The sequence below is a fragment of the Heliangelus exortis genome, chromosome 14 (genome assembly GCF_036169615.1).
Source record: "Heliangelus exortis chromosome 14, bHelExo1.hap1, whole genome shotgun sequence".
Taxonomy (NCBI): Eukaryota; Metazoa; Chordata; class Aves; order Apodiformes; family Trochilidae; genus Heliangelus; species Heliangelus exortis.
Window position 1 is genome coordinate 12,846,851 of NC_092435.1, and position 25,929 is coordinate 12,872,779.

Sequence of the window (25,929 nt, forward strand, 5' to 3'; positions counted from 1 at the left end):
TTTATCAACACAAAACTGTTTAATATTTATTAAATGACACAAAATACCTAGATAACAGACTCACTCTCTGAAAGGACATGTATTTACATTATTTACCAACTTAAGAAAGACTCTCTGTACCCATATCAGACTTATGAAACATAAAAAAGATTTTGCTGCTTTTTGCATCGAAGGATGCAACGGTGATACATGCCCTGTTTGCAAGTCTGCATAAACTATAACTTTTTGATGCAGTGAAAAAGCACAATTTCATATTCTGGTAGCCAAGTGAAGAGGCTTCTGAAAAGTAACAGGGTTAGTTTTTTCCTTCACTCCAGACATACTCTGAAGAACTGTTGTACAAAAAGTATATTACATTTTTGAATGCTGCTGTACTCTTACAATTTTAGTGTAACGTTTCAAAGAAAATATTCTTTCTACTATATGAAATCACTAAAAATTGGTATCTGAACATTTCTTTAGATGCACTTTTTTTTTTTTTTTTAAGAAAGCATTAGGGCAAATGATATGTCTAGGAAAAATGAGAGACTGACAAAAAAAAAAAAAAAAAAAAAGAAAGAAAGAGCAGAGACCAAAATATGAAGAACAGCTAACGCAACTTAACAATTTGCTAAGGTTTGTTTTTTTTTTTTATTAACTATTTACTTTGGCACCTTTGTGTAAACTATAGAACAAAACAACGTTTACAACACATTTGCAATTACAGCATTTAAACAAAATGGTCACTTTTTAAACCAGCCAAGACAAAAAAATAGTCCATTTATGGGTATAAAGATTAAAAAACCTAAAATATATATTTCTAAGAATAAACTGCAATTTCTTATGAACAAGGTGCTATAAACTGCATGCAAGAGTCAAGATTAAAAATGTGTGGCCAAACAGACAAGCTGTGTTATAGCCAGATGAGTTGTGGTCCAAGCCCACTTTTTTTTTTTTTTTCTTACAGAGATATATATGGCTCAATAGGCAGGCACATGATCCCAGCAAGAAGTTGCAGAGTTGTACGGCTGGACAAAAAATCTTGGCTGCAGCTTTGTCATAAACCAGGAATGAGCAAGACCTTAGCAGAAGAGATGAGCAAGTTCTTGGGGAAAACTCATGAAGATACAAGAAGCAGCCTTCTCTTCTCCCCTCCCCTCTCTCACTCCCTGTCTTGGCCTAGCCAGGGTTCTCAAAGTCCATTCTTTGGGTTGCTTTAACTGGATTGCCACTTAGGGTCTGCCTCAGATCGTGGAAGTCTGATGAGATTTAAGGACATTTTCTCTATAGTTTTTGCATTTATGTTACTGAAATGGATGAGAGAAATTAAACAGAACTCCAGACCTTTGCAGTTAGTTTGACTGAATACAACACACTTGTCTAATGAGGGAGGATTTTACCAGAATAGGTATTTTAAAGACATAGTGGTGTTAGATTTATATGCTACAACAGACTGACTGGAACCAGTTCAGTGTGACACTCACCATCTCCTGTCTCCCATAGAGTTAAGTTTTATGCTCCTTCTCCAAAACACTTTTTCAAAAAGGAATCTTTTATTGGCTAAACAGACAAAACATACAGGAAAAAAGAACACTGAATGCAAAATACAGAAGTTTTTTTTTTTTTGGGGGGGGGGGAGGCATTCTTTCCTCCCCAGTGGATCTCCATTTGAACTAATATTTAAAGATTTGCAGGAGCAGTCTTCAAGCTTCTTACCAGAAAACTCTATGTTAGTATTTTTCTCACAGAGGCAAGGGTGGTCCTGGATGTCTACCAGTGGTTATGCTAGAATAGTGTCACAGGATAAGGCAGATTTTCTGCTGATCACAAAGAGCTGTTTGATGGTTAGTAAAGGGTGACAGCAAGTGATGTAGGAGAAAAAAAAATCTGCTCCATCTGTCAGCTGAGGACTGCATATAAAGAGCCTGAGAGAAAACACAGCTGGAAAAAATAGGGGAGTAAAGCAGTAGATCAAAAGAGCAGTAAGGATGGGACGTGTCCAATACAAAAGACACCCTCCCCCCCCTCTCTCCCACGTGCACACCCCTGAATATGGGATCACAGTGATAAAAGTTACAGATCATAGAGAGCTAAGTTACACTGCCATTAAAGGAAAGAAACATCTTGCTTTCAAGAAGTATCTGGTATTCCCCAGGACTACCAGTGCCTGAAAGAGGATGAGGTTTTTCACTGTGCTCTGCAACACAGCTGATGGCAGGTCCAAAGCCTGGCTGGGTAAGGAAGAACTGATGTGGAGGATTTGCCTTTTCTGCAGTCACTTTTTTTCTCATATATTCCTGGCACATGCTGCTATAGCAATAAAAAATGCATTTTGTTGAAACAAAGCTCTACATTCAAGTGACTTATTCTCCCATGTCTTATAAAGATGCAAAGAATGCTCTCTGGTCATCTAAGAAAATATAGTTTAGATGCCTTGTAGCAATACTTAACTTTCTGTATGAGAGGTAGGCTTCTGGGTTCTAGGAGGCCTGCCACATCTAGGGCTGAGTTCTTAAAGCTTTAAGTTAAAGCAATCCAAAGCAGGGCAGTCTTAGAGGAGTTGCCCTGTCTAAACCTTGAGGTTAGTTCAAGTTTAGAGTGTTGCAAAGCAAAACAAGTATTTAAAATCCATTTGTAATTCCTGTTCTTACAGCTTTACCACAAGAACAGTGTGGCTTCTCATAGATATCTGTAAATAGATTCTCTTCTCTAGAATATTGCTGCCAAGAGGTGAAGGCCTCCTACCCATGACTAGTAAAAACTGTCACTTTTTCCATTATGGCTGTTTTTATGCTTGTAATTCCCAAAGGTGTGCACTAAGTCTTATAGGCAAGCCATATAAATCTAATCTGAACTTGTTTCGTTGTAGCAATTATTTAAGAATGGTTTTTGTATATACAGTATACATGCCCACACTGCAAACTTTATACATCATTATACACTGGTACCATTTTTGTCTTAACTGCAACCAAGAATATTTTCCCTTAGATCAGCAATAACTTGGCTCATTCCCTTTTTTCCCCTCCCTCAAGGGAAAAAATCCAAGTGTGGGCATCAACCAAAACCAATGGTATGTCACTAACTGAAACGCATTCTGTACAGTAAATTAAAAGTTTGCATGCAGTTTAAGCATTTTAAAGGCTATTTTCTTATATTAATTAACCTTCTGTTTCCATTTAAAGGTGTGAAGGACATCTGTCATATATCAAGGGACTCCTCTCCAGACCCAGAGACAAATGGAATCACAAAGACCAGGAACTTTCTTTCAGTTTTCTGCACATCTTACTAAATAACATGCAAAGAGTTCAACAGCATTCTTCTTAAAATGTAAATAGTGCTCTTTAAATGGGCATGTTAACCACTGAAAGAAGTCCACTCTACTATACTTTTCTGTTACACTGCTTTCATTCAATCATCGGTAGTATAAAAAGTCAATTAATGGGATCAACAGGCTTATCCACTGGCAACTGTGTAGGACACCAATTGTGCAGTAAAACAAAGGCCAACATATGTTTATGCAATATAGTTGTACTGATTCGGGTTTTCTTTATCTCTTTCCATGTAGTCCCTGTCAATTAAGGATTCTATTCTCTTCTTAAGGTCAGCAGGCTGTAAAATAAAGCAGATGACAGCATTATTACTTTGAGTGTTTCTCAGATCTTTTACTGAAGGCAAATATCTATGCTCTTTCAGATGGCTGAGGAAAGAGAAATCACAGTTTGAGAAAAAAACAACAGCTCTTAATGAAAACTTCTAAAATCTGCAATGTATCAATTGGCTAAAGAAGGAGTTATAAAATTAGCTTGTCACCTGCAGATAAACACAGATTTTTATAGCAGGGAAAGATATTTGCTGCTCTTTAAACAGAATTCTACTCTGCCATTCATGCATTATGGACCAAGTTGTTTCTATTTCTGCCTTATCTGGTAAAAGATGGAGCAAGTTTCATTTTGCCTCAACGCCAGTGAGGTTTGCAACAGTTTGGGTACCTTGTGATTTTGCTGGGTAAAAGAACTTCATAGAAATGCCTCATGGTAAGGAGTGAGAAAAAGCATTTGAATAATCTTTAATAAATCTGCAAAGCCCAGCTGCAGTTTATGCAATACTTAAGAGGAGGAACTTAACATTGCAACAGATCAGAATGAGACAGCAGCACCTTTTTCTTTTTTTAAAACCTTTTTTACATTTCCACTGGCAGTAAGCACTGCATTATTTGAACTCAAGGAAAATCCATTTTCTTTTGTACATGACAAGCAAGCTACTCATTTCATACTGCAACTGTGGGCTTTTAAACTTCTAGACATGCCCCAATGTCTAACTTTCATTCCATAAGTATGCGTGTACCTGTATACTAACTAAAATAACATCTGGGAAAAAACCTGTATGCCTTTTAGTTAATAATTTTATAAAATATATCAACCAAATTAAGAATAAAAAACAATAATGCATCTTATATGTGGATCACTTTCACCTTGTCCCTGAGAACACATTACCAGAACACTCAAATGCACAATGAACGGCACAAAAGTAGAGCTGGCTTCACAGTTACTGTGCTAACAGGTGTTCTGGTTCTGAACACCTTCAGTAATAGGTTGTATGAACTTACTAAAACCCCAAGGTAAAATTCAGATAAATTCATGCAATTGTCACTTTAAAATCCCTGAAAGCGAGTATTGGCCCTTCCTAATAGTAAAAAATAGGCATGTTTAGACAGAAGCACTGTTTTAACAGAGGACAGGCCAGGGAATATCAAAGGTAGGAATAAAGTTTAGAAGAAATAAAACCAGTACTATACCTTTACTGGGAATTTTAGCTGGTTGTAGACCTCTGAGACCAGCAGGTTGTGACTCAGTGTCTTGCGCATCTTCATGATCCGTACGATGGCGGCGTCGATCTGGTACTGCCGGTCCTGGAACACCCTCTCTGTAGTGCTTGCCTGTTCCTCCACCTAAAGGTTCCATTTAGAAAAGTTCTAATGAAAACAACAGAACTGTCAAAACAACTCTTTGTATCTCTAAAGACCAATCTTGGTCTAAGGCAGTAAATTATCTGCTGTCAAACACCTGATAGAAATCTTCGCAAATTTGAAGATTTTCTTTAAAAAAAAAAAAAAAAAATCAGACAAGGAATTTAAATCTTTGCCCAGATTTTACACTGGATGGCTGTCGGGGGGAATACACTGTTAACTGTGTTCTGTGTTCACAAACCAACCATTAAAGCTTCAGGGAGTGATCAAGGGTGAAAAGGTACATTCACTAACTGGAACTTCTCTGCAACAACCTTGTTTAGAGACATTTTGCAGCTCTGATATCCCAGTTAGCAGGGATGCAAAGATTTAAATCTGCCAGGTAGGCATCAAGTGCTCTCACCCAAATGATATGTGTAATTGTGTAAAAGTTACCAGGATGTATGTCACAATGCAGGATAAAAAACACTGTCAATGGGCAGGCAACAAGGCACACAAGGATTTAAACCCCAGAGAATTAAAAACCAAGATACCGTTTCTTTCATCTGAATTTGGTTGATCTTTATCCTGAAGAGTTTATGTCTGAAATCATCATTACATGTGAATTTATCACCGTCTTCCACATCTTTGCCTTTGGGGCTTTTAGTCAGTACTCTGGCTTTGCCACAAGCCAGAGATTGAAGTGTCCTTCTCAGCTCTCCATCCTCTGAAGCAGAAACAAGTTGTTTAGGTTTGGGTTTTTTTTAGTAAGAACACTTGGAAGTAATCAGCTGTTTTCAATACCAACCTATCCCAGTGGCTTGCTTTATCTCCTCTAAACTGAACTCCTCTCCTTCATTAAACATTAGCAGCACCAGTGTCTGGAACAAGGAGACCTGAAGTTCTTTTTTGCCCTGTCACAAGAGAAATAAACAGACATCACTATGTTTTTTTTGTCATTTTTTTTTTAGGGGGGTTGGGGAGGGGTAGAACAGTGAGACAAGAGAGGAAGGAACAAGTCATTCTTGTATGTAAATTATGATGCATTTATTTTATTCATTTAGGAATATGAAAGAATAATCATTACTGGTCATCTCGTGCTTGCTATTAAATACAAAAGATACTAAAGGTTAGAAGGTGAAACTATTATATCCAGTGACAAAAAAATCACCCAACATATGCATCAACAAACTCAAGGTGAATCTCAAAGCAATGAGTGCTTAAAATTGTAATTGGAAAGAACTTTAAGTGTAAGAAAAATATTAAGAAATGGGATATTATGAACTACAGAATCTCTGAAATAGCCAAGCCCAGTAATACTTGTTCTACCATTAGCATTTTTCTGAAAAACAGAACTGATAATCCAAAACAAACTTTCTTGAAATATATTTGTGCCAGTGAGGAAATGGAGAAGGGGAACAATTGGAAGCCCTTTAAAAACCACTTTTTTTGTACAATCCAAAACTTTTCTTTATTTCAGTAGTGAAAAGTTTACTGTAAAGAGGTTTAATGCGGTCAGATAAAGTAACCTGTGGAACATGGCCTGCCTTTTTTTTTTTAAAATATATTTTTAAAATCTTATTTTCTAATTTTAATACTAATTTTTAAAAATATTATAGAAATCAGTCCCATTTTTAACACGGAACTAAACCCACTGGGTATTTTCCCCAGGCAGTAATTAAAACTTTTTTTTCCCCCCCCACCAATACAAAAATCATATGCATCTTCAACTTTAATACACCTATTTGAGAAACTACCAACTCAGAAATGATAGCAAGAGGTCAAAAGTTAAAAGTAATTGCAAAAACAGTCCTAATTTTCCATCACAGCACAAAGAAGCTTCCCAGTATATCCCTAAGGTAAAACCCAGACTTGGAATCAGCAAAGCAAGAGGTAAGGGAAGCAACACACTCACCTCTTTGAATTCTGCTTTTAGTACACAGTGTCCCAGTGTTGACTGCCACTGAAGTTTCCTACCACTGTGTTTTCCTAAATAAAAGGTCTTGAAAATCTCCTGAAGCTTTACCATCTAAAAAAAAAAAAAAAAAAAAAAATTAAACCTCAAACACAGTTTCTACTTTAAAAGCATCCTTACCTCCTCCACAGTCAAAAAAGCCTTAAATAAAGTCTTGAAAGATGAAGGGGATTGCAAAAAAGGAAGACAAATTTTATTTAAAAAAAGACACTTCTGGATTTTTTCCTAGAGATTATATGGCTATTTAAAAGCAACCTGCACTTGATAGGAGGAAGCATTACTGACAGCCTGATGTCTGTGTAACATGAACATTCCTTACCTCTGGGGGCAGATGGACCTCCATAGGCACGTAGGTTGGCCAATAACCCATAGTCAGTATATTCACTGTTAGCTCAATGTTGCCAGGTACATTCTGATTTTGCATATACTGCAGAAAGAAACAAAGTACACTGAAATAAAGCCATGTTTACTAAACACAATTTAGGTGGAAGTGAGAAGTTAGAACAGGCACTATAAGAGCACAGAAGAAAAGTTACTTTGCAATGACTTTGCTCTATAAACTGCCTGTTATGCACAATAAAATTAGGACAAGAAAAAAACACTTTTCTGAAGTTCTAAAGGCACTTCCATAATGGAAAAAATCAGAAAAGAAGTGTTGTAAGCAGGCTGATGTGAAGCTGTATATATCTGTGAATGGAGGAAAAATAGGTAAAATTTGCTTGTAATCAAAACACTAGAGAACCACCAGGCAAAAACTTACAAGCCAGCCCATCAGAATATTGTGGTGTTAAAATGTTTTACAACTAGTCTTAAAATGTTTTAAAAGTTTACAGCTCTTTCATTACTGCAGGTGTTTGTGCTGGTTTTTAATTGCCTTCTTGTTTCAGGTTTTTGCTGTTCAGGAAAAATTCAGTAAAATTTTCAAAAGCACCAACAGCACAGAATTAAAAGCCAGATTCTTGACTGACTTTCAGTTTTGTTTTCCCAGCTGACCATTTGTCTACTCCTTTTGTAGGCAATCATCTACAAAGTCTTTTTCTCTGTAGTGAAAGAAGGTTGCAGACAGCTGGAATAATTCAAAAAGTGTTTGCACTTTACTCAGTTGCAATACAATGTTCAACATCTGAAGACAGCCTGAGGAGGGGGCAGAGGCTTTCTAGGAACACTACATTTAAAAGAACAAGAAAATGGAGGTTTCCCACAGTACCTGTTTAAATTGTATCATTATGTCTTTTGAAAGCTCCATATCTTTAAACATTCCTTCAAGTTTGCTAGTAAAAGCAGCTCCACATTCTATAAAAGAGAAGGTATTAACAAGATTAACAAGATGACCTATTTCAGCATGTTTTGTTACATAAAGACCTGGATTCTAATTAAGATACAGAATAAGGTAAACAAGAAGGGACACAAGGTTTAATGTGGCAGCTCTTTTGCAACCCACTTGTTTTTCCACCTGGACATGACTGAGCAGCCTAGCATGACCAGGACTCCACAGACTCAGAAAATTCTAACCCCTATCAGGGTCCTGCTGAGCTGTCTCAATGGCAGAACAAGATCAAGTTCTAAAAATTTTACTTTTGCTACCCAAAGACTCCATCCTGAGAAACAATGAAGACCAGACTAGACAACTGCTGGCTGGCAGCTTCCTATTCCAGACCTTACACAGAATGAACAAGAAGTCATCCTCAAGTTTCCTGAGCACATCACTGATCTATGCAGCAGGGAACCTCATCTCTATTCCACAGGCCAAGATTCTCTGCACTTTATGCTTCTGGGATTTTTTTTTGGCTATTGATGCTATAATTACAAAAATAAAAGCAAATGACTCCCTTCAAAACCCACAAGTCATTCAAAACTTGCACATGAGGTTTTTTTCCTCATGTAAAAGGGGAAATACACAGAGCACTTCTGGGAAAGCCTGTTAAAATGACTGCTTTTAAAAGAAATAAACTTACCATGTTTCAGTTTGGAAAGCATAGATTTTTCAGCATCTACTGATGCACTCTTCCCAACTAATAGTCTCTTTGCTAGATCTTTCTTATAAAAGGCCTCAAAGACATCTTTTCCTGTAAGAGAGGAGATTTGACAATGATCACAAATTACTGTTTGTTTGTTTGAAATATTACCTACAAGAGGCCCAACTCCAAGCTCAGGAAGCTAACAAGGGCCTTTGCATCAAGATTCCCACAGATTACAAGTCAGGCCTTGTTACTTACATTTTAACACACAAATTAGTTAAACAGCACCACACCAGCAAAATGCATCTACACAGAATGAACACTTGAAAATGTGACTGAAAAAAATAATTCAAAATACCTTTATGCTACTGATTAAACTACTGTATCCCCCAAAAAAACCCAATACTTACCATATATGAATCTAAATATGATCATAATTTTATCCAGCATTTTTTCAAGTTCTTCATCAGTAGCTTCTTTGTTGCCTGCACGAAGCTTTGAATCTACATATTTAGCTAAAAGAGCGTTGAGGAATTAAAAGTTTAGCTTGTGCTTGTTATCACAACAAAACAATAACTTAATTTTATATTTTAAAATCTAATATTGTGACATATTTTGGAAATGTAAAGGATCCTGAAATTACCTTCAAATCAGATCCATCACAGCTAGCTTGATCAATTTTCATAGAAGCTTTAAAGTTATAAAAACATTATAGCCCAATCCCTTTTTTTCAGATAAGCAATTGCTGCATAATTAACTGTAATCTTAACTGGATTTGCATACACAACTTTAACAAAAAACTTCATATATAAACAATCCTGGTCCACATCATGATCACCAAGTAAAAAGTCACTCTTGCTACAGATTTACAGTACTATAATAGAGACAAAAATATCAGAAGAAAAATATTATTTAAATGTGTTGACTCCCTTGCTGACTTGCTCTAGCAGATTACTCTTTGTTCTAATTTCAAATGGTTTGGTAAGCACATTACAGTTAGTGAATTAATTTTAAAAATAGGAGGGCAGAAAGCATCACCCCACAAGCCTAACAGCACAACAGATTGCCAAGCAGGTATTATTTACTGTGTGGGGTAATGATTGAGGTGTTCCAAAGCTCAGAGAGCCAGGCCTGTAACACACAATCTGTAAACAATGTTCTTTGCAAACTGGAGAGGCTCAGTTCCTCTGAGAACAGCACATCCTGATCTCTCAACTTTTAGATATTAAAATACAGGTACTAACACAGAGCCCCCAGTATCTCTGTGAAGATATCCTGGTGGCACAGTTACCTGAGCTTCTGAAAAAGCCCATCAGCTGTAGTCTCACCTCTGGACATCAGGCAGTTGCTGATATGCCCAAATTCTGATGTTCCTCACTTTTCTACAGCCTGGCCAGTGAACCCATGAACAGAGCTGCTTCTTCATGTTTAATGCTATCCTAACAAACAATTTGGTTGCTTAGTAATTCACTGTAGAGCCTCTGTTTGAAAATGCTTTGTAAATAATGTCTTTTGACACACAATTCCACATATCCCACATGCAAGCTGCATCAGCAGCTCCCTCTTGTCCCCCACCCAAATTCTCACAGGGGAAGAAACTAGGGAAAAATACCTATGAGTTCAGCTGGCTTATTTGGTCTTTTGTTAATGAATGTTTCAAAGGCTTCTTTCATGGCATTTACAAACTTCTCATTCTTGAGAAAACAAACGTCAATAATATGGTCAACTTTGTCTTTAAAATCAAGTAGTTCTTGGACCATGGTTTTGTCTTTTTCAGGATTAATTACTATGGTGCTACCAAATGCCTGCAAAATAAAACATAACTTTCAATTAGCCTGAGCAACAAATTTAAATAATGAGACTTCTAAAGGCCTAAGTTAGTTATGAAATGTCTTGTTTCTGGTATTGATATTAGTTCCATTAACACAATAAGAGTAATAGCATTATTAAGGATTCACTAGATAATTCCTACACCTTGTATGTTGATTCAAAACCAATCTATGAATAAATTATCAAACTCAGAAGTTTTGTCTGAAGAAATCAACTCAAGCATGACAAAATTACCATGTTCTTTGTACACACCTATATCCTCCAGTTTTACATAGGCAAAGCTCCCACTCAACTTCATTTTATTTAACAGTACTATGTCATTACAAAGCCTTCCTTCACAAAAATCATAATTTCTGTGACAGGATTTTCACTGAGCAATAAGATGAAACATCTTATGTGGTATTTGAGTGCTTCTTGAACTTCTGTTGATTGGTAACTTAAGCTACCACTTTTTCTGACAGAAAATTTTATCAGGGAGAGGACAGAAATGTTCGGCCATTACCTAAATGCCTGATGAAAAAATATAGTTGTCCCCAACAACTAACTGTAAGCAAGATAAATTCCACATTAATTTGGAGTTCAGCACTTCAACTGAATTGTCAGTATTTTCTTCTCTAGGGCTAGTACAGTGACTGCACTTTCACTAGTACAGGGTCAAAAGCTGCCCATTAAAAACAGCTTTATCAGCGAGCAGCCTTTAAATTCTAAAAAAACCCTAACAGTTTACAGAAATGGCTCAAATATCTGTGTGTAAACCCCATCTGTACAACGATGGCAGCTGTTCCAGAGTTCTATGAACAGTACCTTTATGTACTCAATCCAGTGTTGCAAGAGAACCTGAACTCCACCTCGCACACGACTGAACAACTGATAGAGAAGGGAAAGGTCTTGAATTCGATTTTCATCCAGAAGGTGGTTTAAGCCTGCAATGAGAGAATTCCAATAGAAATTAAAACCTAAACAACTCAAAGAACAAGAAAGAAACCTCTTCAAAGCTACTATTTTTCATCAAGCAATTAGTAGTGGTTTGTTATTTTTTTTTTAATTTTTATTTTAAATACTTTTAATACCTTTATTTAATACTTTATTTAAACCCTAATATCTTCAATTTAACAGTGAGACACAGAATGACTATCTGAGCAGGCTCAAGCCTTAAAAGATTGGTATTGTACTGGATATTTTAGGCTACATGTACTTTACATAACGAACTTATCACAACACCTTTGCTCACTTCTGCTTTACTCTTCCCTAAAGATCTGAACACTTTACACTCGACTGTTCTGCAGGTTCCTTGGAAAGACAGAGCTCCACGTCTCAATTCCAGATGTAAAAAAAGGTTTAGAGATGTTTGAAGGCAAGTAGCTTCAAGAAATATTTATAATCTTTCACTTTTTTAGCTTTCTGGCAGAGAAGGCCTGATGCTCCACAGCAAAGTTCTAAGAAAGTAGATGGGTAAATATTGCAAACTTGAAACTGAAGAGTTTCTCACAGATGTGCAGGAAGGTGCTCATATACCTGCTTCATCCAGAATCTGGCTACTAAAGACTTCATAATTTTATTTTTCAACTCTTCCTGCATCCATCCCTATTTCCAGGCTATCCCCCAGAGCAACAGAGGATCACCTGACCCATTAGAGGCTACTGCAGAACTGAGGCAATGAATTTTGTTGCTCAAATTGTACTTAATTTTTAAAACAAACTTCTTTTTGTGAGTGATGCTTCTACTTTCTGGTACAGCCATAATTCAAAGGCTACTCCTTTACCTCTAAATCTTCAAAACCCTTCAAAATGTTATTTAACACACTGACCTTAAATTCTAGTTTCTCCTTTTGCTTTGCTGTGTATCTTGAGAGAGCACTGCATCTCCTTACCTCTGACAAGGAGAATGGTACTTGCCCTCTTGCAAAATGGCCAAATCTATTTCATGAACTGAGTAGCAAAAGGTGTTAAAGACTGATGCAGTTTGTGTCCTCCCCCAGCACCTCAACCTCTCACTTTGTTTCGGCACAAGAACTGAAAGCCCCGTAGCAGTAATTAGAAACATTTCTATAGAGAAGCATGATTACCTTTCTGAAGAATGGCTGTTAAATGTTCACCTAGAAGTTGCTTTTCTACAGTAGCAATTAGTGGCTTCCTATAGAAAAAACATTTAGAATTACTTTTCCTTTTTCCATTATTAACAGTTTTAATTTTTATTTTTTTCTCGAGATTATGATAACAACAATTGTCATTGGGAGTGCTCTAATTATCTGTGGCCAAGGACCTGAAATGATTATACAGGTATTTATCCTTTTTCCTCCCCAGTAAGCAATCTTTTTTTCTGTTTGCTGACTGAGGATTTAATTCACACAATAAGCCTGCAGTACATGACCTTTAGGCAGACAGACAATGATTCCAACAGTGAAGAAACTGGACAAGGTTTGTCAAGGAATAAACCTTTTGCTGCCTTTGTGAGAGGAGATTCATGTTTTGGGAGACAAACCAGGTAGAAGAAAAATCTCACTACACATGAGTTATGAGGTATTAAAATAAAATAGGGAGTTGGCCATTAATAATGGCATGGAAGAAGGAAGCCACTAAACAAGCTAAGTGTTTTTAACAGCTGAAACAGAATGGAACCAAAACCATATGACAGTGGCAACAAAACACCTTCCTCTCAGAGAGATCCTCTATGAGCTGCTCTTCAAGAAGCTGATACCACTTGCTCGAAGAGTTTTGTTTTATTAATGACTTACATTTTCTCTGAGACATGGCTTTATGTGAGGAGAACATTTCTCCCATCCTACCAGCTATGGCCTCCATACCTCCACTTGACTGCATTTGAGGAAATCCTGAGGAAATCCTCTAAGTAGAAAAGATTGAGGACTGATGTTATTCAGCAGCTTCCCAGATTCCATAAAAAAAAGGCAAATATTTTAAGGTAAATATTCAGAGCCTTTAGCTTAAGAGTTCTCTGTCACAGGTCCTGTCTTTTTCAGGTAGGATGACAGGCAATTAATTGCATTTCAGCATGAAAGATGCTTGGACTGGGATGGCAGCCTGTTTTTCTCCAATCAAATGCCCAACAACATTTCTGTCAAAAATACCTAGTGGCTTAGCAGAAAAGGATATTAGCTGTGTGAGCCAAGTCAGTGCTTCACTGTAAACAAGAAATTGTGGGAAGTGAGAAGCATTTGAGTGAATGACAAATAAATTGTAGCTATAAGATGGTTCTCAACAGAACAAGAGGCAAACAGCTAACCACACCAAGTAAAGAGAGACTGCACTTACTGTGTGCTCTGATCTAAATATGTGATTATCCTGTCTGCTTCTTCTTCCAAGCGTTTGTTGACATGGTGAAGATATTCTGGAACCTGGAAATGGCAGAGTAGTTTTGTATGTTAAAAAAGCCAAACAAACCAACCAAAAAAAAAAAAACCAAAAAACCAAAAACCAAGCAAGAGAGGAAAAAAGGAAAAAAACGAAGCCAGCAATGGTTTGACAGCAGCATCTCCAGTTTTAAGCAGAAATCATTAGCACCCTGACTGAAGGCAACTGTTTATGAATTTGCTTTTTCAGAGTACTATAAAACATCAAGGTCACATTATTGCCCTGTAGCAATGCAGTAAAACTGTTCCTCTCCCTGACTGCACCATTAGGTGTAATGACAATTGTTAAACATTTAAAATACCTCTCGTTCCTGCATAAGCCTCTGTCCCTCTGCTGCATACAGGCGGTTTGTCTCTTCCAAGAATCTGTGCTCGAAAGAGTCTTGATAAATCTGGGGAAACAATGCAACAACAACCCAGGCTAGAGCTTACTGAGCATGAAATAAGGATCTGGGCTGTTTAGTGGTTTAAAGGTGAAACAAATTGACTCACCTGCAAGTCAGAGAGCATGCTGAGAAGGCTTCGCAGTAAACTCCTATCAATAGCCTCCCCGTTTCTTTCTCTCTCAATCAGCAGCAGAATGCCATCAATGGTTTTGTTCTGAACCTTCTGATCACTGATTATGTGAGTTCTGAACAATTCTAGCCCCATGTCCCTAGAAACAAAATACAGACAGTTCAATAAATTGTGTAAGAATCAACCTCAAATAGTCTCTATTAATAAAATTTGATCTAGAGTGCACAGAGAGAGGACAATAAATAATAAGCATTCTTCAAATTCCTCATTCCTCTGCCCCCAAATCACTTGAGATGAACAAACACAAACAGTAAAATAAGCCAGAACAAAGCATCAACACTAGAGATTTTAAAGACCAAAGCACCTATTTTTTCCTAAGTAACCACTCAACTTTTGGAGCAACTTTATTTTTCATTTGGTTAGCAGGATGATGGAAATGGAATAGCAGCCTTCACAAGAAAAAGATGTCATCCTGGGTCCCAATTCCATAGTTAATGTTCTTTTTTGTCCATCATTTTCTGATCTCTGATTCTTAGGCACAGCATTAGAACTCAGTGACATGAGAGACCTCTGCTTTGGGCAACCCAGTTAAATTCTTTCACGAATGTGAAACTGTGTATCTCTCGGTGCTTTTAGGAAGAGCCAGGACCTTCCAAGTGATTCATCTACAGCCAAAGACACTGTAAGGCTCTTGCTAAAAATTATTAAAATATTGGGGTGGTGGTGGTGGAGTGCTTGAATCCAAAAGGGAGTAACTTGCTTTTATTTCACTTAACTTTTTCTTCCTAAAATACTTACAGAACATTGAATACTATGCATGTTAGAGCCAGTAACTGAGCAACTCAAACCCTCACACTTCAGCTGTTGAACAGGCCCTTTCCTTTCACTGTGCAAAATGGAGATTGGTATTAGCTGCAATTACAGCTAAATAATTAACTGCAGTATCACAGCTATTGTAGAAAAAATCAGCAATAAATCCACAGCAATCAAAAGTGATATCTCCCTTTGCAGCAAGCATGTGTCCATTCACCATCTACTTGACAGGTCACTATAAAATTTATATTTAAAAGAACCCCAAGAAATCAAAGATATATGCAATAATTCAAATATTCCCCCTAATAAATTTATTCTTTGTGCCCTTACCAAATAGATGGCAGCATTGAATTCTGAAGTACGTAAGTTCGATCCAAGAACAAAAAGATACTTCTAATCATTATCTGTTATGAGAAGGAATAAAAAAAGCCACAATCATTTTACTCTTGAAACTGAAGAGCAACACAAATAATGTTAAACAACAAAAAAATCCCACTGACAGCTTTCAGGCAGTGCTTTCTTAGACAGTGTTGATTTATTTGAAATATTCTGCCAATCTCAGTGAGATGATCACTGTGACATTTAACACCTCCCTGTGTAAAAGAATCCATCCTTTTATGATAGATGCAAAGAGAAAGGTTTGCATACAAACAACAGTTGGGGGGGGTGTGTAGGGTGTCCAAGATCTGACCAGTGTGTCAGGAAACACACTATGTACAAGTATTTTCAAGGCTTGTTTTCTAACAAACATGATAGGGTTTTATTTCATGGCAAAGCCTCACAAATTTAGGACAACATCTTGGAAGCACAGGATGTTGTAAAGGAATGAAGTTAAGCAAGACACAGACTGAGAAGACAACTGGTTTTGTTTAAAAGGATAAAAAACTTACCATTTGTCTGCAGTGATCTTGCCAACATTTGTCTATTTTCTTTAGAAAAAGGACACTATCCAATGAATCCATGAAGAAATTGTTAAGAAAATTATGATTAATAGATAGTGTTAGCAGTGTAACAAACCAACGTTATTAGTTTTAAAAAACACTTAGGAGAGAGCACAACAAACTCACCTACTCCCAAAAAGATACTATAATTTCAGCTCCTGTTATGAAATAACCTTAAGAGAAAAACTTTGTTCTTGAAATTTAACTTGTATTCAGTTCACTGCATACTTTTAGTACCACATAATACTCACCTAACAGAATCTTTATCCAATGCAACTCAAAACTAATGAAAATAAAACATTTTGATCCCCAGAGCCACTTACACTGTATGCTGCCAGACCACTAGCATGTTTCACTAAGAAAACAAGAACTACTTTTTGGAAAACTTTTCTGTTTACCTGAGCATGGCAAGAGCAGAGTATAAAAAAGCCTGAAGTGATTCAGACACCACAGCTTTTTAAAACCTTGCTGTAAGCTTAACACAAGGTTTTGTAAGATGGCAAAGTGTTTCCTAAGTAACAATGAAACTTTCTCATACTCTTTTCAGATGATTACAGCCATAAAAGCACTAGTAGGGTTTTCTGAGGCCCCATGAAAAAATGGAAACAGACCAAATTATGCAAAAACTAGGAATTCAGATTACCATGGCCTGCTGTCATGAACAGGTCAAAGGAACCCATCACCACGTACTGGCAGGTAAAACATTTTGGTTTGTCAACAGCTAAAAAAAGGATATTCTCTGAATTGGTGTATTTGTGCTTTAATGTGGTCTTCACAGATCTGTCTCAATTGTTTGTACAAGTTTGCAGAAATCTTGTAGGAGCAGAGATTTTCAACAGCCTGAAGTGAAGAGAAACAGATACTAAAAAAATCTGTTCATATTCTGATGTGGTTTTACAAGGAAAAGGACCCCCCCCCAAAATAAAACAAAACAAACCCAGAAATCCTACAACAACATAACATAAAACCTAACCATGGAATTCTGCTTCTCACTGAAAAATCTACCACACTTTAATTGCAACTGTTAAAAGCTGCATGTAAAACACCAAGCACTATATATGGCACTATAATGGTAGCAATAGCCCAAGGTAGGGCATCTCCTGACCAGTTTATCAGTTTCAGGAGCAGTACTGATGTCTCCTGAACTGCAGGGCTTGCACCTCTCAGAACAAGGATGTTACTTTAATAAGCTTCAGCAGCTTGCTGGTTTTCATACTTCAAAGCTGCCACTTAAGGTCTTAATTTTATTAACTGCTGTGCTCTGCAAGTCATACTGATATTAGCAGAAAAGCACAGCTAGTGTTATTTTCTTTTTGTAGCTTCCCTCATCCCTTAAAACACATCCACATCATACACATATTTACATGGATCTCCATCTATCAACCTCCTGCCTGAATAACTTCAGTTATAAATCCTGAACAATTTTTAGTAGAGTGAGTCCATTCCAAATGTTTACAGCAACAAATTGCAGAATTCTAGATCATAATCAAGTATGAGCATCATTGCTGTGCTTCACAGAAAGAAGCCAAACTTCATGGTGATGTGTCGTGGAGACTGATCAAACAAACAGCATCTTTACATCCCTAAGTGTAACTCAAGACTTCTCCAAAATTTAAACTCATTGCCCAGACTTGGAAAGCAACTGAACAACTTTTAACTCGTGGTAGATTGGTGAAGAGATAATATGTGATTTTTCTGTAAAACATGTGTAGAAACCAGAGAGGAGAGGTATACTTATGATTTTCAATTAATGCCTCTCAGTTCTGTGGGGGCTTTTTGGGCTGTTTTTTGTTTTTTGATGGAAAATACTCCAGTTGACAGTACAACCAACCCATAGGAAAGAAAAGAAAAAAGGACTGGAAGATCAGCAACCACAGGGAACCATGCAGGGATGATGCAGCTCAGAAGTATAAAAAGCAGATCTCCATCACACTGAAGTCCCCCAGAATATTTCCCAACAGTCCAAACAGAAGCCAAAAGCAAACAGTAAGCAGCCACCACTAAAAGCACAGCAGCAATCAGAACAGCTAGATAAGGAGCTCCTCCTTTTATCCTAGAATATCAACAGTAATAATTCTCAGTATAACAGTAAATAACTTCCAGAGCAAGTGCAGTACAGCTAATGTAGGCTCTAGGACACAGAGGAGTTAAAAAAACCCCACACCACCACCAAAACCAAAACCCCACAACAAAACCACCCCACACAGCAACAAAAGAAAACCAAACCTGCAAAAGTGTCAGAAACCAACAGATGTAGCAAGACAGTGAGTATGCAAATTAAAACTAAAACAGGCCTGAATGATGATTATTAAGAATGATGATTATATGAACCACTTAAGTGTGTATCTTAATATTTGGAAATAGCAACAAATTCAAGTCTCTGCCTTAGCACTACAGAAACCAAACAGAACGTTGTGATAGAAAAACATTCTACTGTTCACTATTCAGAGGAGGTTCAACTCAGTTCTGCACCTGCAAGGTCAGGCTCAGACTGAAACTGCAGCACAACAGGCAACAACTGCTGCTTTGATTTCAGAAGAAAAAGGGGATGGAAAACATTAAGCTTGAAGAGCCTTATCAGACCTTCAGCAAGTTCAATCAATTGATTCCTTCTTTTCTCCCACTTACTTTGGGGAAGCCAAACTGAGAGCTGGGAACATGAATGCTTTGAATAAAACATGTTAGGCACCTGCATCACCACAGGCAGCCTCCAGCTCAGGAGAGCAGGGGCCATTTTGATGTATTTCTGGTCAGTTCATCCATCTCAAACACCAACATTTTCATAACTACTGTCTATCAAAACAAGTACTATCTAAACATGCTGTTCCAAATCCTTAAAAGAATTACCCTCTGCACTGCAGACAAACAGATACCATTAACTCTTACTGAAACAAGTGAATGTATTGTCACTTTGACATAGTGTCCTCCATATCAAGTTGTGCACATGTATCAGAAATTTCAAAGTGTTAAACACTTTGCTAGTAATTAAGAGCTTGAACATCAAGTGCTAAACTGCATTTTTACTGCAAACACCCACAGGAATGTTGTAATTTTAATTTAGGAATTCTGCTCAGTTGAACTTTCTACACACACAAATGCAAAAGCTTTTATTCAGATTTGTTCTCTGGAGCAAAAAACTACTACTGCAAATGTAATTACTGGTGTTACACAGTGAGAATGGTATCAAAAATTCCCAGAACCTCAGGGGTTCACAAATTATCCTTTTCTGAATTAGGGGAATAAAGCTTTCTGATCAGGGAATCTGTGACCTAAAGATGGTCAGAACATCTGAAGGCAAAGCATCAGGTCTCTTTTGTGAAACATATATTCTTGGGGGGGGTGGGTGTTGTGTGTTTTTTTTTTTTTAATTGCAGCAGCTCTGCTTGGGTTTGTGTGCTGGGGAAAAGTAGGAAAAAGTACAGAACACAGCCCTGATTAAAGAAAACCAGAACTTTCCAGAAGTATTTAACTCCGATTAACAAAAAAAAAAAGTAGGAGCTGGTATCAAAGATCCAGATCTCTATTTTTTGGTACTAATCTAAGGAAAATTATGTTAATAGAGAAGCTTCTAATTCCGTAGCACTTCAGCTACTCAAAAGACATGTATCATTCCTCTTGCTGAGGAACAAAGAAAATACAAAGCTAGTGTCACACTAAGAAAAAAAGGCTCAAAATGAGTCCTCAGTCAGATTTTCTAACACAGGCAAAAGCTAAACCAAATTCCAGAGGTTTAGCTTCATTTAAAAAAAGAAGTCTCTTAATTTGAGGTGTGTGGCAGAATTTCTGCAGATTCTTTTGCAATTCCCCTCTATGCTTGGATACAGGTGTCTGCCATGTTTGCCATCAGATCCATTTACCAAGCAGCTGTTCAGAAGTGTCATTGGTTTAGTTAGCATTTCAAAACACCAGTGATTCCTATTCCTATTTTAAAGCAATTTATTTTTGGATTTATAAAAGAAGAAAAAAAATTCATTTGACTGCAATCTATTCCATTGAAAAGAATAGAACTTGCTACAACGTTAAAACTGGTATTTTAAAGAAAACAAACTTTTTTTTCTGAGCACATGCATCATTAAATTAAACCCGTGGTGAAAGTGAGCAGAAATGTAAGTGGTAACTGGGAACCAGGAGCCAGGCTTTCTTTCAACTGAACTTTGTATAATTAAATAGCTCTGGATATCCTTCAAGTATTTAATTAACAGTTATTTGCACTACTGTTCAGTCTCAAGTAATGTACAATCCCAGCCAACACAGTGGACTGTAATTTGTTTAGTTTCACTAAGTTTTGATAGAGTAACAATACTATTGTTACTTTAACAATACTACACATTATCATGACAAACTGCTAAAGAAAGCTATTTTTAGAGTAATTGAACATAACAAAAGACTATAATGAGCTTAAAACTGCACTGGACTGAGGAACTTGTCCCATGAGGTTCTTGGTTCCACAAGGAATGGCAATTTATCCTTCCCTAAATCTGTCCCCAAACGCTGTGCACACTGGATTTTTCTCTCCAGTTTTTCCCAGAAATCAGTCATATCAAAATTACTTTTACTGAAAAGGGGAGACCAAAGGAAAAAAAAAAAAGTAAAAACAGTTGGAGAGAAGGCTATATATACACAGATAAACAAATCAAGCAACTAGCCAGGTAACAAAGGCTTTAGAACTATAGTAAAAGGTCTAAGTGCTTATTAATATTAAGCAGTTCAGTTGCTGGGCCTCTAAAACCACAAGTACCACGATGTTAGTAGGGAAAAGGTGAGAAGGGGGAGAGGTCTCCCCAACCCATTCAGCTGAAAAAGCAGAAGTGGAGCTTATAAAGCAAGTTAGGAAATGCAGTTCAGTCTGATCACTTCCTGAAACATTTACAGAAAACAATCAGAGCTGTTGCTGGGATTAAACTTTGATTCTCTGTTGTTAGAAGAGGGAAGAATGCTGAGTGATGAAAAAAGTGCTCTCAAATGAAAATGATACAACAAATGAGGGAAAATTATATTCTATATGGCTTTAAGAAATCAAATAGAAAGTTTCCACTTTTAAATTATTTAAGATCCTCAATCATAAACAAATACTGTCTTCAGAAAAGGGATTATATTTTCATATATAGCATGTTTTTATTACTCAAACACCAATGTTTTAGGATTTCACATTTCTCCTTTAGCAGGTATACACCATAAACCCCCAAACAGTAAAGAAATACATCTCTTTGCCTTACTTAATTCTTGTGAACTGTTGCAAGAATAATGTTGGATTATGTCTCAGAAAGTAAAAAAAGAAATATTAGGTTGAGTTTTAGGCCTTGTGAAATCTTCACTGATTTCAAAATTTGAGAAACCATTCCATGAGGTGTTTTTCAATGCAGCTATCAAGCAAAATGTCACATCCTTATCACTGTATCAAAAGCTTTTTAAGCAAAAAAGAAAACCAACATGGAAACCAAAAAACCTCCCCCACTGATTTTACTTAAAGCACTTACCTGATAGAGCTCCTCTAAATTGTACTTAATTGAAGTACTGTTCTGGATAGCTTCTACAGCTTCTTTCAGTTTTTGCCAGGTTTCATCTGTGTAGTTTTCAGGCAATTTGGGTTTATCTTTAGAAGAAATGGTACAGAGATTGAGAAGGCATTTAAAAAAAGTCAAACCCTTTACCTTTCACAGAAATGAAATTGTAGCTTTGTGAGGAAAGAGGAATGGGCTGGTGCTTTGGACTTTAATTTATACTTGGACAAAAAGGAAGCACTGGTATAAAAGCAGTTACCTTATTTAGGTTTGAAATCTGTAAAATTCACATACACATCACAGCATCTACAGCCCATGAGGTGCAACTCATATAAAGCACAACATTCTGTCTGAGAAGCTCAAGAAGGGGTAAAAGGCTAAAAATCAGCAAGAATGATCATTACATTCTTTTTAACTACCAGGGAAACACAGTTAAAAGAAAGTGAGCATAAAAGCTGAAAATAAGGGATTAGAAGACAAGTTGTGTCCAACTTTTTTAATTTACTTTTTTAAAAATTTACTGCTCATCAATTCTACTCTATATTAATAGTTGGGAAAAAACCCTCAAGAAACAAGCACAGAAATACTGTAATGATAGTTCAGGCTTTAAGGCCACAAGGAAAACCTTCCTCTCTTAAAGTAATCCAGTTATGTATCTCCTGGGTTTGGCCATGGATTGTTAAGAACTAAGCTCTCCTTTATTGTTCATACAGCTCAAGTTTTGCAGATTTGACTCTTTACATGATTTTTTTTCATCCCTTTTTTCCCAGATGCCCCTGCTATGCAGTGTCTGCATTTACAAGTCTGAGGAAGATTCCTCAAGTCATAGCCTCAGAATAGCAGGATTTAAAAAACCAAAAATCTGTTTTCTCATAACCAGCTAAAATGATTATTTGTGTTCCAATGAGCACATTCCCAAATGGAGAAGGAAGGAGGAGAAAATCCAGGGAGGAAGTCACGTGCACATCCATGCCACCAACAGCTGAAACTGGCCCAGAGTTTGTACACTAATAAAATCAACTTTTATGTAGCCAAAGGTTAAAAAAAAAATTAAATTGTGAAGTTTTATGATTTCTCTAGAAATAACAAAGAGGAGCAGGAGTTTTTTGCCCTCCAAATCATTCATTCCTCTTCAAATATCAGCAATATCCTGACATAAAAGCTGTATCATGACAATCTGGAGAGTCCACCAAGGACAAGAAGGACTTGGCTGCTCCCACCAGCAACTCCTAAGTGCACTGCTCAGTGGTAAATGCCAGGGTTCTGGATTTTAGGAAGTTATTTAAGTTGTAAAGGATGTTATTGTTATCACAGTAAGTTAAGACAATAATCTTCAGGTTGTTAAGAGAGTTTAGGATCTGAGAATAAATGCAAAGCATGGCAGAGTCTTGGGACATTGTTTTGGAGGAAGTGATTCAAATACCAATTCATAAGCAAAGATAATCACAGATCCATGCAACCCAGGACATCTCACAAATATCATGAAAAGTTGGTTTGCCTCAAAGAAAACAGTATATAAGTAACACAAGAGTGGCACTTATTTCTCACCATTTAGAAACGTTAAAATAATCAAATGAAATGGTGATGTGATGGGTGGAGACCATTTTTCAGAACTAGGAGTACTTTAAAGCCAAATGTTACACCGTGATCATGAATTGCTATGAAACATTCCAGTGCCCAAACCAATCCTAGACCTTATATCCTGCTTTCTCTCTACAGAACATTTGTATCAATTGTGTATCTAGAAATTAATTTTAATGTCAGTAATACTTTTAACCCCTCCCAACCCCCAAAACACAGAGAAAACAAAACAAAACAAAACCCTCAAGAAAAGAAGCCATCTGACTATTTTAGAAGACAGCCAGAGGAGGGGAATAAGGAAAGCCCACAGTTTCCCTGGTTTTATAGGGCAAAAATTAAAAAGGACAGAACTTTAAGCTAAGCTTTCTGCCAACACCAATCTGTATTTTTGTTTACTAGAAAATGAAACAGCACCACAGTGAGAAAGTTTCCTTTCTCAGCTTCCATTGGTCGCTGGTGGCAATACCCACAAATCTCAAACACATCTTTTGAGACTACTGGTAAAATAAGGTAAGCTGGTAAAGGGAGAGCATGTTAAGACAGAGAAAAGACATTTAAGAGTTAAATAATAAAAACCACAGGAAGGATATTACAAGAAAAACACTCAGCAAAAATCTGAACTACCTGCTTTAAAGGCAAGTGGAAAAGCTAGAAAGGAAATCTGTGATAATAGCCTGATAATCACCTTAGTTTCAACATTTAAAACTAAGCACAGGCAGATTAACCTATAAACAGACAACATGGACAGAGGCAAGAGGTATAGATTTAGGCCAAATGTAAAAAAAAAAAAAAAAAAAAAGCATTATATGCAAAAACTTACAATAAACTGGGCTAAAATATATGATAAGCCCTGAATCGAGATTAACAAATTAAGAGCTTGAAGAAAGGCAATTCACAAACTTCCAGAGCAAAACCTGTCTACCATACAAGCTAAGGCCTTCACAAGAGACAAGAGTAAAGGAAGCACGAAAAACAACCCCAAGCAATAAAGTGCAAGCTCAGGATGTCGACACAACTGGGCAAAGATGCATCAAACCCCATTATTCCCTCTTTACCAAAGCAGAGAAACGTTCACCACGGGAAAGCATTTCCTGCAAAAACTCGGAGCTAGTTGAAAGCTTTAGCTTTGAAAACAAAACAGTAAGCTGAGCATCGGGGTTGTGACAAATTATGGCCTGTTACCTTTAAAGTTCTTGATCACTAATTTCTTAGCAGAGCCAGGTTTACTGTTGGCGAAACTGGAAACAGTAGAGGAGGCAGCTTTGGTCAGCCCATTTGCATGGTGCCCCACAGCCACTGAGGAAATTAAAAGGCTTTTATTTTTGAGCTGTTGTTGGTGCTGCTGTTGAGAAGAAGCAGCAGGAGAGGAGGAAGAAGAAGACGACTCTTCAGCCATCTTCACATCGAGTCCAATAAAATCCACGGAGTCCTCAAAGCGCAGCTTCTTCTGGAGGTGATGGTTGGAGGAGGCAACCCCTGAGGAGGAGCACGAGGAGGTGGTAATGATGGAGGAAGATGACGAGGAGGTGTTTTTGGAAGGAGAAGAGGCACAGGAAGAAATGGAATCGAATTCTTCTCTTTCAGAGTTGCTGTTGCTGCTGTTATTTAACTTTCTCTTCTTGCAGGAGGCACTGCTGCTGGTGTTACCATCAGTGGCAGGTCTGACCTCCTGGGCTGCAGCTGGGGGGTTGGGGGAAGAGAAACCTGTGGGAAACATGAACACACAGAAGTGAACAGGCTGAGGGGCATCAAATCCTTGTGGTGTGACCAAGGGGCAAAGAGAGAGAGTTCGAGAGTCAGTCTCTGCTCGGGGTCTCTCGGGAAGGGGGGGGTGTCCTTCAACTCTCTCTCATCAGTGGAGTCCTTCGGTGTCCCCTCTCCTTCGCTTTCTTCTTTCTCGAAGGATTCGCTCTCTCCCCTTTCTTCAGGACTTTGCCTCTTCTCGCCTTTCGCCTCTGCTCTCCTGCTTCCCCTCTTTCCTCAGCACAGCGTCTTCACTCCCGCCTTTCGCCCCCCACCAGCTTCTTTTCAGCTCTTCTCTCCGACACCGGCCTCTCCCCGGGGCTCCCCGCTCCCCCCGCTTCTCCTTCCGCTCTCCTCCCGCTCCGGCCGCTTCGCCTCCGCCGAGCAGCAGCGGGGAGGGCTGAGCGCGGCTCCCTCACGCCTCGGCTCCAGCCCCTCGCCCCGCACGCCTCCCGCTCTCCCCCGCCGCCCCTCTTTCTCTCTCTCCTCGGCCTCCCGCCTCCCCCCTCTCTGCCTCCGCTTCTCTCTTCCTGAGGGGGGACGGCCCGGCCCGGGGCTTGTTATTGTCAATACACGGCAGAGAGGGAGCCTAAAGATGGCGGCACATCCGATCGCGGTGCATGCCGGGGCGCGCACGCCCGGAAGCGCGGCGGTGCAACGCGGCTGCTTGCGGGCCCACGCAAACCCACGCAAGTTCACGCACACTCACGCAAACCCGCGCAAACCCACGCCCGGGGGCGCGCTGCCCGTTCCCCTCTTCCCCTCTTCCCCTCTTCCCCT

The 25,929-nt window shown here is 38.0% G+C and overlaps 1 protein-coding gene across 1 annotated transcript; it reads right to left on the bottom strand.

The window, feature by feature from the left end:
* Window positions 1–25,885, bottom strand: CUL4B (cullin 4B). The gene is made up of 20 exons (XM_071758221.1): window positions 24,589–25,885; window positions 21,802–21,917; window positions 17,061–17,164; window positions 16,274–16,343; window positions 15,714–15,787; window positions 14,547–14,709; window positions 14,357–14,446; window positions 13,957–14,039; window positions 12,753–12,820; window positions 11,492–11,610; window positions 10,470–10,662; window positions 9,268–9,372; window positions 8,855–8,965; window positions 8,107–8,192; window positions 7,219–7,326; window positions 6,840–6,953; window positions 5,733–5,838; window positions 5,479–5,651; window positions 4,775–4,927; window positions 1–3,588 (listed from the first exon to the last, which is right to left on the bottom strand). Exons 1-20 carry the CDS (start codon window positions 25,121–25,123, stop codon window positions 3,493–3,495), a joined length of 2,667 nt encoding a protein of 888 aa, XP_071614322.1. The 5' UTR covers window positions 25,124–25,885; the 3' UTR covers window positions 1–3,492.
* Window positions 25,886–25,929: the final 44 nt, after the last annotated feature.